This window comes from Acinonyx jubatus, chromosome B4 (genome assembly GCF_027475565.1).
Source record: "Acinonyx jubatus isolate Ajub_Pintada_27869175 chromosome B4, VMU_Ajub_asm_v1.0, whole genome shotgun sequence".
Lineage (NCBI taxonomy): Eukaryota > Metazoa > Chordata > Mammalia > Carnivora > Felidae > Acinonyx > Acinonyx jubatus.
In genome coordinates this window covers 119,684,732-119,702,990 of record NC_069387.1, presented here as the reverse complement: position 1 = coordinate 119,702,990, position 18,259 = coordinate 119,684,732, and the positions used below count along the sequence as shown (strand labels likewise).

At 38.1% G+C, this 18,259-nt stretch overlaps 1 protein-coding gene across 9 annotated transcripts in view; it reads right to left on the bottom strand.

Annotated features, from left to right (window-relative positions):
* Positions 1–18,259, bottom strand: part of MYBPC1 (myosin binding protein C1) — an 86,219-nt gene that overhangs the window by 50,818 nt on the left and 17,142 nt on the right. For 6 of the 9 annotated variants that reach the window (XM_053226662.1, XM_027070317.2, XM_053226659.1 and 3 more), the window contains exons 3-9: positions 16,122–16,163; positions 7,538–7,576; positions 7,002–7,037; positions 5,262–5,372; positions 3,360–3,508; positions 2,923–3,040; positions 1,397–1,448 (exon numbers count right to left, since the gene is read on the bottom strand). In XM_053226662.1, the coding sequence (XP_053082637.1) occupies positions 1,397–1,448; positions 2,923–3,040; positions 3,360–3,508; positions 5,262–5,372; positions 7,002–7,037; positions 7,538–7,576; positions 16,122–16,163 (547 nt within the window). The remainder of the gene's footprint in view (positions 1–1,396; positions 1,449–2,922; positions 3,041–3,359; positions 3,509–5,261; positions 5,373–7,001; positions 7,038–7,537; positions 7,577–16,121; positions 16,164–18,259) is intronic. The other 3 variants (XM_053226658.1, XM_053226663.1, XM_053226660.1) reach the window with 2 other exon arrangements.

Sequence of the window (18,259 nt, the reverse complement as noted above, 5' to 3'; positions counted from 1 at the left end):
TATTTTTCAAAAATTTGACTTTAAATTATTGATGATCCCTTTACTAGGAATACTTTCCTATAGAGAAATGCATCTTAAATTAGGCATGCAGCCACCTTCATGATTTCATAGAAACTCTAAATAGAAGCTATGGAGCTGACATTTAAATGGCACTACATATTTACTTACATGTTTAATTTTTTAATGAAGATTTTGTTTCCTGCTCTTTACAAATGTTAGTTATGGTTTCTAAGAAAAGAGTCTGCAGGTTTAAAAACAGTGTGTATAACACGTAGGTTATAAGAATTAAACTCAAATAATGTGTTCCCAAAATTTCTTTAATAGCAGGTATTTAGAGAAGACCTTTTGAAGAAAACACATTTCTATTCTTTTAAAGCACAAAACTTAGTAGATTATGTCTCCCTCTCTTAGAACTATGCTCATAGGATGAGCATAGTTTTAGACCTATGCATTTGCTGATCATGGAGAAAGGGAAGGTGGAAGGAAAGTAATAGGATTCAAACTTATGACTTAAAAAAAATAACAACTTATTGATCAGGTAACATTAAATATATTTTAAGTAATTAAAATTTTCATTTATTCATAATTTAGGAGAGAAATATGACTTTTATTAACAGACAAAATCATTGCTTTATGATAGGTTGGGATGATTTTCCTTATCAACAAAACTAAGTGGATTCAGTCTTAAGAAGAACAAAATATTTGCTCTCATTAATGAACTTACACTATGGAAAAATTAAATACAGAGAGTAAGATAATGTCTGGAAGGGGCTAGTTACATTTCCTGTAGACTGGAACTTTTTTTGTTTTTCATTTTTCTTCCATGTCCCCAACCCCCAATTTTTCAGCCTTGGCAGTTGCAAAATAAATCCAATGGGTATCTATATTTTGCCTTTCTACAGTAGTCTTTATTCTAGTGGACTCAGCGGTCTTTCATTTAATAATCCAATATTTAAATAGCGCTAACTTCAATAAGTCACTACTTAATTGTGGAGAATGGCTCCATAAGCAATTTCTAGATGAAAAGCAATATAAATAAAAGTTTTCTGACATCACTCAACTGATGCTATATCATTATACATCTTTCTTGGACATTTGGTGGAAAATAATGTAATTAAGGACAAAGTCACACGTGAAGAGACTAAAAGTGTGTTTTCAAAAAAATAGGAGCTTCACTATGACCAGAATAATCTAAAAAATGATCAGTATACATCTGATTTGAAATTAAACCTACAGCTTTTCTAGAACACTAACCTTTGGATACATAGTATGTTTGACTAGAGTGAAGAGGTGCTCTCATCTGGAAGACAAGAGTGTGGAGGAAGGGAATATGTGTTTGAAAACCCTGCACTTGCACGGTATACCAAAGCTACCTACATTCCCCTTTTGAAGTTACCTTCTCTTGAAAGCAGATCTGATGTCAATGTTTGGAGTAGTCCCAGTAGATTCTTTGAAAGGAAAGAAAACAATAAAATAAATACCCATTAAGAAGGCAATTTTGTGCTCAGTTCCTTTCCAGGCTGTGGGAATTCCTCAGATGGAAGGAACGCCAGGTGGAGTGGGGGATGTCTCTCCTCCTGGATGGCTGAGCTGCTGAGGCATCATACCTCATCCTCCCTCACACAGAATTGATGTGGGGACTACAGGAGGTACCATATCTAGCTGTCATTCTACCTGCCTTTCCACTAGAATTACCTGAAGAATTAAAAAAAAAAAATCAGCTTCTTGATCTCCTTGCTGGAGATTTTGATTCACCAGATAAGGGACAGGCACCCAGAAATTAATACTCTTCAAAATCCCTTCAGGTGATTCTCAGAGATTCCTGGCCAGGTTGAAGAGGCCCTGCTCAGGACCAGATTCCCACTTGATACAGAAATCTCTACAGCACGTCCGTGATCACCCAGGCTTTACTTGACGTCTCCTGAAATGGGGTTTCATACTCTTTCCAGGCTGTGTACATAGCTTTAATGAAAGAACTCATGCTGAAGTTAAGTAAAAAAAAATTTTTTTTTCACCTCCTCATAACTCCTACCTTTAGATTCTAATTTGTCTGAAACACTTTCGTGTGACAGCACTTCCCCTATTTATCTGTTATGGATGCCTGGCCTCGTTCACACCATGTTCAGCTGATTAGGGGTGTGGTTTCTGGGTTCTTCATCCTGCTGGGTACCTTACTCCAGAAGAGAACCAGGTTGATGTATGGTACCCATGGCCAAAGACATTACTCTAAATGTGGAACAAGTAGCATGTTGCGAGAGTAGTGTTATTTTCTAAGCCTAGATCCTATTCCACTTGTTATATCACAGTATTAAATTACACCAGCTTTGTTTCTTGTGGCTTTATCACACTTTGGATTCATCTTAAGTTTATGATCTTTGCCGCCAAGTCACCTTTCTGTTTGTATACTTATAGAAGTGGTTTTTTCCTAATCTACATGCACACATTTACATTTACCCTATTAAATTCACTCTGGGCAGCACACAGAACATATGGATGGAGAAATTCCCCATCTGACATTAGTCCTTAGAAGAGAAATCCTCCCTTCCACCTGGGTATCCTGACATCCTTGGTACCATATGAAATTATCCCCCAAACTTGAGTGGGAATAAGTTGACCCAATGAAAGAGGCACATTCAGTAGAAGAACAAATGGCATCACCCCTTATCCAGAAGATTGAAGGAATACAGATAGCATGGACAAGAGGTACCTAGCAGTAAAATCCCCTGAAACTCCATTTTTAAATTGCTTCATAACAATTTAACTCAGCAGGCTTGCTGAGACTACCACAATCAGAAACACACACAGTTTGAAAGAAAACTTTATTTTCAAAATCTCATAGTATTAAATGACTCTCTTCTCCTCTATCCCCTCACATCCCATGGGGGAAAAAACACATCTATCCAGACAAGAAGACTTTCTTACCATGTACTTCAAGATCGAATGTGCAGCTGTCAAACTTATCCTTATAGGTGACCTCACACCTGTAGTTTCCTGCATAGTTCTCTTTGGCCTTGATGATCTGCATCTCAAATGTGTACATCTGCAACAAAATGCATCCGGCATATTTCAGCCCCACCTTGCCAATGGACAGAAGCTATCACATCTCAGGTATTTTTGAAATTCCTCAGCATTGGCTTAATGTTTTTTATCTGGGAGCTCCAGCACAGTGCTGTCAACATAGGAGGGGGTCAATGTGCTCCCCAGCCTCTGGCACAGCAGGGCAACCAGGCTCAAGTATAGGCACTAGGAGTGGTAACTCTAGAGAATTTTCTGGGGCTGAAATCTCTCAAAGCTGAACCTCAAAATGACACAGAAGGAATGACCGAACTGAACCCTGTGCCAGGAGATAAGGGCCATACCCGGGTTTGCCTTTCGAAGGTTTCCTTCAGCTGAAGGTGCTTCCCAGCTTTGCTGGCCAGATCCATCCATTTCCCTTTGAACCATTTGATGGTGGGTTTTCTAAGAAGGTCTTCAGCCTTGACTTTGGCTATAAAGGTGATATTTTCACCTAGAAAAAGCACAAGAAATTCAGACTGTGGCGTAAAAAGTGCCATTAGTTTTGCTCTCAGCTGGAAGGAGTTACACAGGATTGCCCTGCAGAGGCTGTGATGTGACTGGTGCCCTGATTTTTTATGCATGCCCTAGGAGTTCTTAGGGTACTCCAACTTGTTCTGTTTTTGAAGTTATGAGGCAGAAAAGGAGCATTGGGTTAATAAGGAAGTAATTTTTGTTTGGCTTTATCATGTATAAATGAAATAAAAATGGAAAGCCTCACAAATGTATGGATTTTTTCCATCCTCTTTATTAGGCAAGATGATGGGAAGTCTGGATTTACATGACTAAATGTGACTAAATAAAATTGACCTTTTCAAAATAAAACTACTTATCCATTTGTATTGATTTTTGGGCCCTAAGGACATAAAAATTCTAGCCTAGCATCCAGCCAAGCACTTTGGTGTCTTCTAGAAATACAAGGGGAACAAATATTTCCATCCACATGCAATGTACTTCTATATTCTAGACCTGAAAGAGGTCATTTTAGAATATAACCAGTCAGCTAGGTGGCTCATTTGTTCTGATCACAATATATTCCTTATAAAAACTTACTTTGTGAAAATTCCTGGACCACTAGGTCCTCTCTAACTTACCACCCTGTTTATTTCCTTCATGGCACTTGGCTTTTGTGATTATCTGTTTGTTTAATTTCTCATTGTCTGTTCCTCCCATTAAGACTGTAAGTTCTGGGGCACCTAGGTGGCTCAGTTGGTTAGGAATCTGACTCTCAATTTTGGCTTAGGTCATGGTCTCACGGTTTGTTATGTGGAGCCCTGCCTTGGAATCTGTGTTGATGGTGCTGAGCCTGCTTGGGATTCTCTCTCTCTGTTTCTCTCTCTGCCCCTGCCACACTTTCTCTCTCTCTCAAAATAAATAAATAAATTTTTAAAAAGATTGTAAGTTCTGAATTCTCACATGTTATACTAGTATTCAGGACAGTGTCTAAAACAGGAGGTGTGTAATCAATATTTTTGGAATGAATGTCTCCAAAGTGAACCCTCTATCCCACTAGTTTCTGCTGAGATACTACTTGTTATCATATGGTGTGTGTGCAGATTTGTAATCATCTTATGGAATGAGTATGCCTCAATGACAGCAAAACTGGCTCAGAGCTTTAAGATACACCAGACATTGTTCAAAGCACCTCACAGGTAGTATCCCCATTTTACAGATGAGGAAAGTGATTTGAACCCAATCTGACTCCTGAGTCTAGGAACTCAACAACTATGTGCTAAAGGTTCCTAAAATGATAGCTTTCACTCTCCATTTCAGGTTAGAAAAATGAGAATCTAGTATATAAATATGATAGAATAGTATTCAGCCATAAAAAGGAATGAAGTACTGACTCATGCTACAGCTTGGATGGACCTTGGAAACATTATGCTATTGGAAAGAAGCCAGCCACAAAAGGTCACATATTGTGTGATACCATTTACACCAAATATCCAGAGCAGGGAAATCCATAGAGACAAAGCAGATTAGCCAGGGGCTGGGGAGGGGTAGGGGACAGAGAATGGGCAGTAACTACTTAGTGGGGTACATGGTTTCTGTTTGGGGTGATGAAAATGTTGAGATAGAGGTGGTGGTTGCACAGCACTGAGTGTACGAACAGCCACTGGTTGTTCACTTTAAAATGGTAAATTTCATGCGGTGTGAATTTCACCTCCATTTCAACAGGAAAGCAAGATTTAACGCTTGGCACTCACCAACTTTCACTGATCCTGTTTGAGGCTTCTCCACGAAGAGGGTGGACAGCTGGGAATTGGCGTTCTGCTTGTCTTGTTCCTCCGTAGCAGGCGATTCGCCAACAGACCATTCTATTGAGAAGAAAGAAAGGAAAGGATCATTTCAGGGCCAGATCCTTCTTAGGCAGACTTACCTGGGTTTGTCGTTCTTGTCAATGCTGAAGCTTTTCTTTGTCTAATAAACCTGGATAAATATAACATCATTCTTTCCATCCATCTCCCCTGGAGCCATCAGTAGAGTGACAGATTCCCATTCTTACAAGGGGTGCCTCTTCCATATAGAACATTTTCTAATTCCTAGAAATAGTAAAACTTTTCAGGTAGGTTGTTACTTTGTGTTTGTTGGCAGCCAGAGTTTCCCCGTCCTGTCTGTCCCCTAACAGATAAATAATGATGGGAAGTATATTAAAGCAGAACTGTGTCATAATAGGTGAATGACTATAATGTGCCACATCCATACAACAACAGAACTGGAAAAGACTAAAGGAAAAAATCACTTTGCTGGTCAACTGAGAAGGGCTAGGGCCAGACCTAGCCTGATATTTCTAGATTCCTTGCTTTTATATGATTAGATGATTCCACTGGATTTGCATAAATGAGGCGGTAGTTTGACAATTAAGTAACGGATCATGACCAGCAGGCACAAGTTCCAAGAATACTAGGTGCATCCTGCAAAGGGGGAAAAACAGAAAAAGAAAAATCAACTCTGAGGCTTTCCCATGAAGAGAGAGAAGCTGAAAGTGAAGTTGAAGTTTATTTTCATTTTTTAGGTTGCACTCCAAGTGCTAGGCTGGTATTAATCAGTGGTCAACTCCAGCAAGAAGGGCAGGAGAGAGAACTGTAGACATCCCTTCCCTCTGTCTCCAAAAGCTAAACGCAGAGAAGTTCAGTTTCAGCCACTTAGTAACTGGAAAAAAAAATGCATGGGTTGCCAACTCTCTGTTAATGTTTCTTGAAAAGAAGGAAATGTACATTTAGTTATTTTAGTTTTCAGGTATCAGTCATGCTATCCTTAGAAATCATCATTTTCACAATGAAGTTATACAATGTAGTTACATGATGATGTGTGTGTGTGTGTGCGTGTGCGTGTGAATGTCTGTGATATTCATGGTAAGAATGAATTATGGCCATTCATATTTGGAATAAGAGAGCAGGAATTTGTATTGTTTTGTTCCTTTGTATACCCACAAGTGCCTGCAAAAGTGCCTGTCCCTTTAGAGGCCCACAGTGGGATTGTAGTGAGCCCTTAACACGAATTTGTCGAGTGAATGTACGACCTCACAAAATTGTAGTGACTGCTGACAAGATACATTTGGAGGTTTTTACAAACTGTAATAAAGTTCTAGAGAAGTGTGAATTATTCTCTAACTTTAGCATATCCCAAATATGGAGATTTTCAGTTTCTTGATCTCTTTGTATTTGCTAAATGTTAAAAAATGATATCTACAATAAAACAAACAAATCTGTGATATGTGTGGCTAAATTCCTGTATTTGTGTGTGTGTGTGTGTGTCATGCAAAATTAATCATTTCTCAATACATTAGTTTTCTTGTAAGAAGATTTGTAATAAAATATTGCTTTTTTAAAAAAGCTACAAACAGAATAAAACAAAGATTAGAATTAAAACAGCTTCAAGAAATGAGGTCATTAGTGACTATATTAGGATGGGGTCGGGACGCCTTACTGCAGGCGAGCGCTCACCTGAATCTTTTCTTTCCAGGGCCCGACTACCCACACCTGAAAGGAAAGTGTGATTCGGATGATACAAGGGCAAGGGGTGAAAATGGACAGCTGACTCCAACCTTCTTGGATTCCCCTAAACCCTGTCTCTCCTCATGATGGGGGAAAAAAACTAGAAATCGTCTTGGGGAAAAAAAAAATAGAAGTCAGCTTGTTTGGAAGATTAGTAGAAGAACAATAATAAAATAAAAGAATTCAAATATCTAAAGAACAGGGAACAAGGACATATAGCTGGAAATGAAAGAAAAACATTTTTGTCCTTAAAATTCATACCCAAGATTTACTAATCTTATTTATTTCACAAAGAAAGTTTCCTTTCATTTAAAAAAAAAAATCACCATTAAAGCCCAAGTTTTCCCTGCTGGTGTTGGCAGAGGCAAACGCTGGTGACCCCGCTTTGCACACTGTCTCATCAAGGTTCTCTGCCTTTTCTTTTTCTTTATTGTCAATTAACAATAAATTACAAAGTGGGGGTAAGGAGTTGGAATCATCCTAACCTGGAGGCACGGCACTAGGCGTGGAGGCTTCCTCTTCATCTGAAACAAGAAATAGGAAGAAAAAGTCAAGAAGAAAAGGACTTTGTCCTGCAAAAGAGAAGTCTCCTGCAAAAAGAGAAGGCTGAAAAAAGAGAGAACACACAAAACACCCTGAACTGATGAGTCAGCCTTAGAAGACTCAGTACCTGAAAGATTAAACTCAGTATTACAGACCAAAGAGAAAAGTAAATAAATAAAAGCGTGAGAGAATAGAGCAATCCAGTGAAAGTGTAGATTAAGAAATGGAGCTCTGTGCAAAAATTTCATGTGACTGTAGGTTAGGAAAAAAATTAATGCTAAAAATTGAACCTTGACAAAATCAACAACACACGTGTTTTAGAGTTCTTATTTTGTAACTAAAGTCAGTGTCAGATATAATTTGCATGCCACAGTCATTTGAACATAAGCATAAAAAAAGCATAAAAAAGAGAATTTGTTCTCTCCTGCCCCCCAAAACCTTGTGACTAATTCCCCTTTTATATTTAGGAGACAAAAGACAGCACTAACTACATTAATTAAGATAAATCAGTTTGTCATACTTACTAAGTTTACCAATATTTATTTTAGGAACTTTATGAGCATTTCCTCATGATTATATTGGTATTGGCCAAATGCTGTGTAATTAAAAAAAATATTTATGAAAACACATTTGTAAAATTCAAAACAAAATTGCTTTAGAGTGTTCATGTGCAGGGGCACTGAATATTCTCCTTTTGTAAACTGAATTTCAAAGGGTCTATATAATTTTAGATGCTTAAATAGGCATTCAGTGTTATCTGAACCTCTGCCCCTCCTTTCTCGAAGCATAAAAACTAATGTCGGTGTAAATAATAATAATCTTTGTACTTAAAACACTAGAATAATTGTGAATTTCAAAACAAACTTATGACTATATAAAATAGGATACAGAAAATACATGTACATGGCTGTTAATTTTAAAGTGCTTAAAAATTCCTGACAAAAGGTAAAATAGCACATTTTTATATAATATATCATAATTATAATTATAATATATAACATTATATATAATTATACATAATATAGACTATTAGAATATTTACTACAAAGATTATTTACTAGCCTGAGATTTCTTTTCTAAAACTGCCGAACAGGAATATGTTTTATTGCTTTTTACAAAATAACTAATGTAATATGTCAAGAAACTTGATGTCATGTCTTCAAAATACAAGAGGGGATTCACTGAACACTGGGATTTGGGATTCTTCAGAGGAAACTTTCTGGGGTCAAAAAAGCTTGGAAAATGCTAAGCTAAATAAAGTCAAATGTATTTTATTATATTGTATGGATGTGCTCTTACTGAGGGGTATCGCAGACTTCTGTATGCTAATGGACACTGGCACTGAGGGGTGGAGACAAAAATGATACAGCAGTTAGCCCTTCCCAAATTTTGTTCACTTTTCAATCCTTTTCTCCTGGAACATCCATTAACATTCCACAAAACCGTGCATTTGGGGAGGTATAGGTATTTCTGAGCTATTCCAGAAGATTGTTAGATAATCAAAATTTTACATAACCAAAAATAAAATACCTTGAGATTTTTCTGTATCATTTGTCATGCATTTAATTCATTATTTAGTATTCTATTCTTGTAACCTATTCGAAGGCTTTTATTTACTGAAGTATGTAAAGGATCTTGAGTTAAAGTCCTGTCAAAATTCTTTAAAAAAAATTTTTTTTTAATGTTTATTTTTGACAGGGAGAGAGAGACAGAGCATGAGCAGGGGAGGGGCAGAGAGAGAGGGAGACACAGAATCCAAAGTAGGCTCCAGGCTCTCTGAGCTGTCAGCACAGAGCCTGACGCGGGCCCTGAACTCACAGACCGTGAGATCATGACCAGACCCGAAGTCGGACACTCAACTGACTGAGCCACCCAGGTGCCCCAGTCCTGTCAAAATTCTTGAAAATGAAGTTTTAAAACTGAACCAAATCCTGGGAAGGAGCTTCTTTAACTAGAAACTAGAAGCTGGAACCATTTTGAGTCAAATGAACATTTTATACAGGTTTTTGTGGTTGCTAGTTTGCTTTGTGCACTGTGCATAGTGAATTAATTGTTTAGAATGCAAAATAATTGAGAAAAGAATATTTACATACTTGCATAAAATGAAAGTGAAAAGAGAAGCCATTTGTTGAGCAGAAATTTGATGGGCAGTAGTTTCAGAGTCTACTAAATGTTAAAACTAATCGGAGGGACATTCACAATTGTTTTAGACTATTAAGGCACCACATATTAAAGCAGTGCTTCGAAGTATCATGAAATGATACTCTGGATGATCCCACATTACTTCCAAACATCAATTACTTCCCAACTGGCACTTCATTGTACATAAATGTTCAACTTTACTGAAGTTCTAGAAAATATAATTGACAAGGGGCAAATTTTATGATTCCCTCCTTTCAAAAGTAGCTTTGGTCCTGGCATCCCAGAGATTGGAGAATGTAGTTAAGATGCTGGATCCTCATCTTAAATTCTAAAAAAGGTGCCTGCTTGAATTTGGTTGAATTGGATGAGAACGAAAGATCTAATTTTCTTATTTACTATGGAAAAACAGGTTCTACTGCTAGAAGGGAAACAAAATATCCAACTGTTCTGGGTTGTGCCTAGTTCCACAACACATATATTAAAGCCAAGGCATCGTACAAAGAACATTTTCAAACAAAACAGAACAAAAAATACAATACATAAGTCATATTTTCTTTTTTTCTATTTAAAAGTCACTACAGTGACGATGAAAAACATCTGTTTTGGGGTCTTCAGAATACGGCATATCTGAAGACCACAGACCAGAACACCAGACACCCTCCCCTAGCTCACGGAAGGGAGATTTACCAACACAGAATTTTACTTGTCCTTAGGTCATGGGAAAATAGCACTTTTTGTAAAACCATAAAAACGGTTTTTAAATAACTGAAGTTCCCAGAGAAGAGGGCCTGGAAAGTAGAGGAAAAACTCTGTCTCATATTACAAGCTTGGGATTTTAGGGGGACACATGTAAAATCTGGAATGCAGGGAGAGAACTCTAGAGATTATAGAATATATAGATTCTTATGATTCTACACATTCTCTTTGGCATAAAATAATTTCTACCTATGGTTGATATAAATTGCCTTTTTAAATTAATTTTTAAGTCATATAAAACTTGGGACAATTGATGAGATTTTTAAAAAGACCAAAAAGCACATGAAATTAAAGTATATGTGACTCTCAACAAACCTCACTTAACCACTTAACCTTGTTTGATTGCGACCAAGTTCTGAATTCCTCAAGCATAGTAATCAGTTGTGGAAAACATTGGCTCATGTTACCAAATTAACCACAGCAGCAACAACAATCATGTATGTAAGGAAATAATATCAACAGCTGACATGAATTCATCATGTTTGGAGGCATTTGATTAATTGATCACATTTTCTTTTTTTTAATTAAAAACATTTTTTTATTACATTTCTTTAGTTTTGAGAGGCAGAGAAAGAGCGTGAGTGGGAGAGGGGCAGAGTGAGAGGGAGACACAGAATCCAAAGTAGGCTCCAGGCTCTGAGCTGTCAGCACAGAGCCCAATGCGGGGCTCGAACCCACAAACTGTGAGATCATGACCTGAACTGAAGCCGGACGCTCAACTGACTGAGCCATCCTGGAACCCCTTTTTAAAATTTTTTTAACCTTTATTTATTTTTGAGAGAGAAAGAGAAACAGAGCATGAGCGGGGGAGGGGCAGAGAGAGAGGAAGACACAGAATAAGAAGCAGGCTCCGGGCTCTGAGCTGCCAGCATGGAGCCCACCATGGTGCACGAAGCCACAAGCCTTGAGATCATGACCTGAGCTGAAGTCAGATGCTTAACTGTCTGAACCACCCAGGCACCTACGATCATATTTTCTTAATGAAAAGGCACATGCCTTCGTACCTTGATACTTCTTATTTTTTCAATGTTTATTTATTTATTTTTGAGAGAGAGAGAAAGCGTGAGCAGGGGAGGAGCAGAGAGAGAGAGGGAGAGAGAAAGAATCCCAAGCCGGCTCCACACTCAGGGCAGAGCCTGAATTGGGCCTCAAGATCAGGATCTGAGCAGAATCAAGAGTTGGACCCTAGACCAACCGAGCCACCCAGGCGTCCCTTGCACCTTGATACTTCTAAAGTCAAGATTCATCCTACAGTAAATATATACATTTATTGAGTCTTTTTCTTTTCCAAATCTATTAAATCAATGTTGTATCTTATAATGGCTGTGTCGTAAAATTGAAATGTGTGGTGATAGTAGTACTTTTTCTTCTCATTTTTTTTAAAGTTTATTTATTTTTTGAGAGAGAGAGAGAGAGTGGGGGAGGGACAGAGAGGGAGGGAGAGAGAGAATCCCAAGCAGACTCTGTGCTATCAGCCCCAAAACAGGGCTCAAACTCATGAACCAGGAGATCATGACCTGAGCTGAACTCAAGAGTCCAATGCTTAACCAATTGAGCCACCCAGGCACCCCAGTGATATTAGTTTTTAACAAAGATCATTACAAAGAAGTAATGTAATTAGAAAGCATAAAGTACATTGGATGGTTGGTTGTCTGATACCTAAAGGTAAAATGACACAAAAAAATGTTAGCATGTGAATTAAAAACACCAGAACAATGCTATTGCAGAAAAGGGATCTAAATGAAGACAAAAAATTGGAATCACTCTTTGAATTTAAAAAAAGGATCACATCATTTAGGAGAAAACTTGCTAGAGCTTGCGCTGGTTCACTTCCTCATTTGCCAGCCACACTCATGCCAAATGAAAGGCTCTTCATCTCAAGTTATGTGAGATCTTTAATATGCACAAGGTTCATTCATGATAGTTTATGGGATAATATTGAAGTTAATGCCTGGAAAAAAAGAAATTAAGTCTTTATTCACTTGCAGTGATTACCAAAAGCGAATATTTTTCTGAAAGAAAAATAAAAAGAGGCAGTAAATATCCCATTTGGGCTTACCAAAATATATCAAGACGCAAAAATTAAAAAAAAAATTGTTTTTAAATGCCCGAACTTAGGTATTGAAGTGAATAATGATTTTCAAAGTAGTCTCTGATTCTAATGCTCTGGCACACCTGGAATCACTCCCAAGACCAGCTTTGAACTTCCCGTGGGATCAGGTGTTAAGGTGGAGATGAGACCCAATCTCATTACCCTGTGTTCACGTGTACAAGGTTGACTGGCCAAAAAAAAGTATGATCCCACTTGATCACCAACATTATTCTCTACACATGGCCCTCCATGACAATTGTCTGTTTCCAAAACTGAAAGCCAGTGTCCTCTGCTGATGGGTGCTCTCCCCTCCAAAGCTCCCCAAAGTTGGCTCCAGGAGAACAGGACCCAGCAGCCAGACCCATGCCTGGCACAGAGCCGACACTTAGTGAAAACTTGCTGAATAAATGGACATTGGAATAAAAGACAGATCTTTTGGCCCCACTGAGCATGTCGAAAAGAACCTGTACCTAGCACCCCATTGATTTGCCATCTGTGTTATTCTGAAAGAATTCTAAGCCATAGCAGCATTGTTTTTAAAAAGACATTGCTTCCCAGTATGATCACTCTAAAAGGGATTTGTGCATCTAATTTCTGGTATTGCTGCTTGGTTACACACATTTCTATATTGTCATCTCTATTGTTTCAATTCCAGGACAAAGTTATCAGTATTAGGGAACAGGGTAGCTGGATGGACAACTCCAGAGGCAAGCAAGCAAATAAACAAACAAATATTAAAACCCCTTCCTGGGAAATCAGCTATTTCCCAGACAGAGACTCTTAGTAAATGTGAAAGAGTTGGCAAATCTAACCTCAAACACTACTTGTAAGATTGATAGAGGAATGAAGCAACATTCTGCGGCTATCAAAAAATTTTCAGAACGTTTCCAGATTGTTCCAGAAAGATCCAGGCAACCTGAGAAAAATATTAAGTCTACACTGCTGTGCAAAATTTTCTTAGTAGTGACAGTCTTGGAGCTACTAACTGAATATACTTCAACTAATTAGATAGAAGACTAAGTGCTGAGAATGCACTAATATCCAGGAGTGGCCATTCTCAATGGTTTTAAGTGAGTTGGCCTCACAGTAAAAATCATCCATCTCTTCTGGGGATGCATAGCACCAGTGTCTCATCCTGAATCTCACTGACTCAAGAGTGTGGGGATGTTCATACTCCTGCCCAGCAAACATGGTAAGTGGAAATAAAAATCTATCCAGGGTACCACTGTCTATATGACCAAATAGCTAAGCCTGCCTGGAAATTCAATTGTTCATTCATTCTACAAGTATTTATTAGGAGATTGCTGTGTGCAGCTCTCTGCCAAACACTGGAAGAAATGAGCTAAGGGGACCAAAGAAGTGTTAGGACATGGTGCCTGACTGTCAAAAAACTTGAAACCTGTTAGGGGAAGGACTGAACCACTAATACGTGATTAAGTTGAGAAAAGAGTGATTTGATGCCAGAGGCCATAGGTCCAAGAGGAATCAGGAGGAGGAAGGGCAGATGAAAGACAGCTAAGACAGTCCAGGAAAGCTGCACCGAGGAGTGAAACCTGAATTAACGGGTTAAAAAACAATGAGATGAACTGAGGGCTGAGGGAGGGTGAAGGGCAGATAGGGACATTCTAGTCAAGGCTAAAGAAAAGGTCTGCTACACCTGTCAATTCTGTTTATGCTTATGCAAACCTTCTTTCTCAACTAGGGAAATACATAAAGCGGTGATTACTGTGTCTACCTTTTACATAGCATTTTCTTTGAAATTTCCCTCTCCTTGATGAAAGTAAGTAATAGTTCAAGAGGACTGTGTATTAGAAAATAACTTCCATCCATCTACCTTCTTTATTTAGGGATGTCACTTTCTATCCTAAACTGATTTGCTTCCTAGTCATGGAGAGCAAATAGAACCATGACCGTTTATGTGGCTGGGACCATGACTGCATGTGGCCATGGGCTTGCTTAATTCTGCAAATGTTAGAAAAAGTGCTGCTAATTTCAAAATTCCCTAGTCATCTGGTCTAGCTCTTTCATCATACTGGGTTCTGTGTTTAGAGAAGAGTTTTTGTTGATTAGTTGACTGGCTGATTGGTTGATTTTAACTCATAGGAAGACATTTTCTCATTTAAGCATACAAATATAATGATGACTTTTCACATTAAGGGTCAGGTACAGGCTTTGTTTAAACATCGACAGCTTGCCCTCTGGTATTATATCATCTACTTTGTTGGTTGAGCCTTACAGCTTGGCCCAACCACCTTTCTAAATTTGGAAACAGAGGGGTATGCCACTGGCCTTGTAGAGAATAATGTTTCAATAGCTTCAGCCAGGATGTCTAAACATCCTTGAACCCTTCTCATGGAAGGAGTTCTAGAAGTTTGCACTGTCTACATTCCATAAGCAAATAACCTTCAGACTGTAGCCCATGTGGCCAGGATTACTATTCATGTTACTATCCATGGGTGCCACTGAAGGTCAAGGACAAAAGCACCAACATTATGTGTTCATTTATGATATTGTCAATTCAAGTTAACTGAAGAAAAGAGGTCCAATGTACTGAAAGAAAAAAGCATTTTACTAATGTATAGGAGACAATAATACCATAGGAATTAGGTAATGAAATATGACAGAACAAAGAAATACTTAGCATGCTTTTGAGTAGTGTCCAAAAAAAAAAAGAAATATTGCAATCAAGAAATAATTCGTTATTCCAAAATTTAAACTGTGTTATTCGATCCACAAATAAAAGAGGAACTTTTAAAAATGATGATACAAACATATAGGCAGAATTCTCTAATCTATATCTGTGAAAACTTTCTTTTGTAGAAGGGTAATGCTCCTTAGCTTAGGACAGTTGGTCCTTCCTCCATGGAGAGACAAAGGAATGAATATTTCATGGATCCACAGTAGTAAGTAGTACATGATAAAGATTATTCACTTTCTAAGACTGGACTATCTTCATATAAAGTAAAAATAGAATAATATTACAATCATAAATGAGTTTCCAATTCAATAAGGATCAACATAATGTTTGCTTAAGGTTGTACTGTCAATATATTTAAACCATCATATAAATCTATGCAAATATACAATGTTACAAAATGAGATGCTAGCCTTAAAAAATTGCTAGTGAAACTTGGAACAGTTCATCAGTAACATGAAAATATTCCATTTAAAAAAAATGTGTAATCCAGATAACTTTCCAAACTGGCACAATCCCAAGAATACCAGATAACTCTTTTCCTTCACATGCACATGGTAACTTGGAAACTACCAATTGATTTGCTGGCATCTCAACAAATGCTTGTGATATTTTTATCACTGTTGTTTTTCTTTTAGAAAGGTGTATCATGAAAACTGATCAAAGCACCCTTCATTATGCTGACTGGTCATGCAGGTAAGATGCAGAAGAACTCTAAACCACACCGATGAAAGGTAATGTGGAGAAGTTCTATAGGACCACTATGGCAGTCATTACTGACCTCTTTCTACTGACCTCCTTTTGTTGAATTCAGCCTCACTTCCCCTCCCCCTTAACTCACCTTTTGTTGGTGTAGTTCCGGCCTCTTTCTGTTTATTTGGTTCTGTATGGAAAGTACAAGCACATTTTTAAAAGTGTCTCAAAGAAAGCATTTAATTGTGTGATGAGCAATGGGGTGGAGGGTGGGAAAGAAGAAATTAATGACAACAGTACAGGTCATAAATGACACCACATATTCACTTATTACACTATACATGAGTTATGGATTTGGGAATTTATAATGTAGAATCCCATTAAGCTTAATAAAAGCAATGAATAACTCTGATCACTTTTGAAAAAAGTATACATAGGGACATGCAATACAGATTTTGTTAAAATATACTTAGCTATGCTGAGACTATGTTAAATGTGCTTATGTAGAAGTGAGTATAAAATGTGGGTCACTTCATTTTAGACCCCAAAAGGGACTGACTTTTTAAGGAAGTTTGACCCACGTAGTGATTCTAATTGTTTGGACTTCGAGATGATATTATAGCAATAAGCCAGGGTATACAATCTATAATTATACAATAGTTTCAAAGCAAATATTTTGGTGCATATACTAATTTTCTAGGTTGAATGGAGAGGCAATAATCAATGCAACATGAGAGCAGTAACATCCAATTTCATCAGCTGAGGCAGACCATCTAGCTTGCTTCTCTCCATCCAGAATTATATTAGTTTAGATATTTGCGAATATGTCTGACTTGTGATATATGTGAGAAAAGAATTATTTTAAGCATGGATTCTTTTTTCTTTCTGGATGGGTGAAGTAGAGGTCTGAATCTTAGTTAACTAATAACTACTTTAACAGTTTGGGAGGAGACTTGCTTTAGCAACAGGAAGTCAGTATTTTGTGATGAATATGAAATATGCCTATGCCATAATAAGGGGAACTTTAGAGCAGCCCAGTGACTTCAACAGATCTGAAGAACAGAAGGGAGACGTTATGTCTTCAATGGCCTGTAGGTTTTCAGTGTACTCAATATTGGCAAAAATAAATTTTTATTTGCAAGGAGAAAACACACCAAAGAAGAAGATCCTAAGAAGAATGTCACACATCTATACTGGCTAAAAGAAAACTAAATTGAGATCGTCCCTATTTGAACTCACGTGGCACTGAGCTTCCTTCATTCATTTTGACACATGGCAATATTCTTCTACACTGGTTAAGGGTTTTGAGTGTGTGAATCTTGTATTCTTAGCCGGGCAAAGGGGCTCCTGTGGACAGTCAAATTTCTCAAAGTGGCTTCCTGAAAATGATCTCCAGATGGAAGAGTTTCATAATCACCTTTCAAATTTCCATGCAAAAAAAATCACCAGCAACTGAGGCCTTTTCAGTTTCTGCTTTCACCTAGACTGGGTTGGTCTACAGTGACTTCTCACCCCTTGACTTCACACCACATTGTCAATTCAAGAAACCTGCATTAAATCACTTTCTGCCTTGTGAGATTCTCACAGTATTTCCTCGTGTTTCAATTTAGTGGTTGTATTATATTTGGTGGTTCTCCAGGCTGTATTTTATTTTCTATGTGGTTGTAAGCAAACTGAATTCAAGATAATGTTTTCTTCTTAGAGTTCCAATATTGTTCTTTTCCTTAGGTCTATGTGAACGTAAAAGCAGGCTCCACCTGTTGTGTGAAATAGTAATGCCCACTGTCGCTGGGCATCACATCTACCTGCCAAGGGGTTCACTGGAACTCTTTTTTTTTATGTTTATTTATTCTTGAGAGAGAGAGTGTGTGAGCAGGGGAGGGGCAGAGAGAGAGAGGAAGACATGGAATCTGAAGCAGGCTCCAGGCTCTGAGCTGTCAGCACAGAGCCCAACGCTGAGCCTGAACTCCTGAACCACCAGATCATGACCTGAGCTGAAGCTGGATGTTTAACCAACTGAGCCACCCAGATGCCTCTTGCTGGAACTCTTTATTCCTGTTTTTTTTGTTGTTGTTATCACCAGGGGGACAACAGGGTACTATGAAGTGGAGGCGTTGAGCCTCAGAGGCCACCGAACTGTCCTGGAAACTGTTTCTTGAGGAGTTGATGGTGACGTAGTTCACAAGAAAGATGTGGGCTTTGTTTGGCTTTAGCTATATGTGAAAAAGCTCTGCAAATCCTTCATCCCCTCAGAGGCCCAGGCTCCACAACGCTAAAACGTGCGCA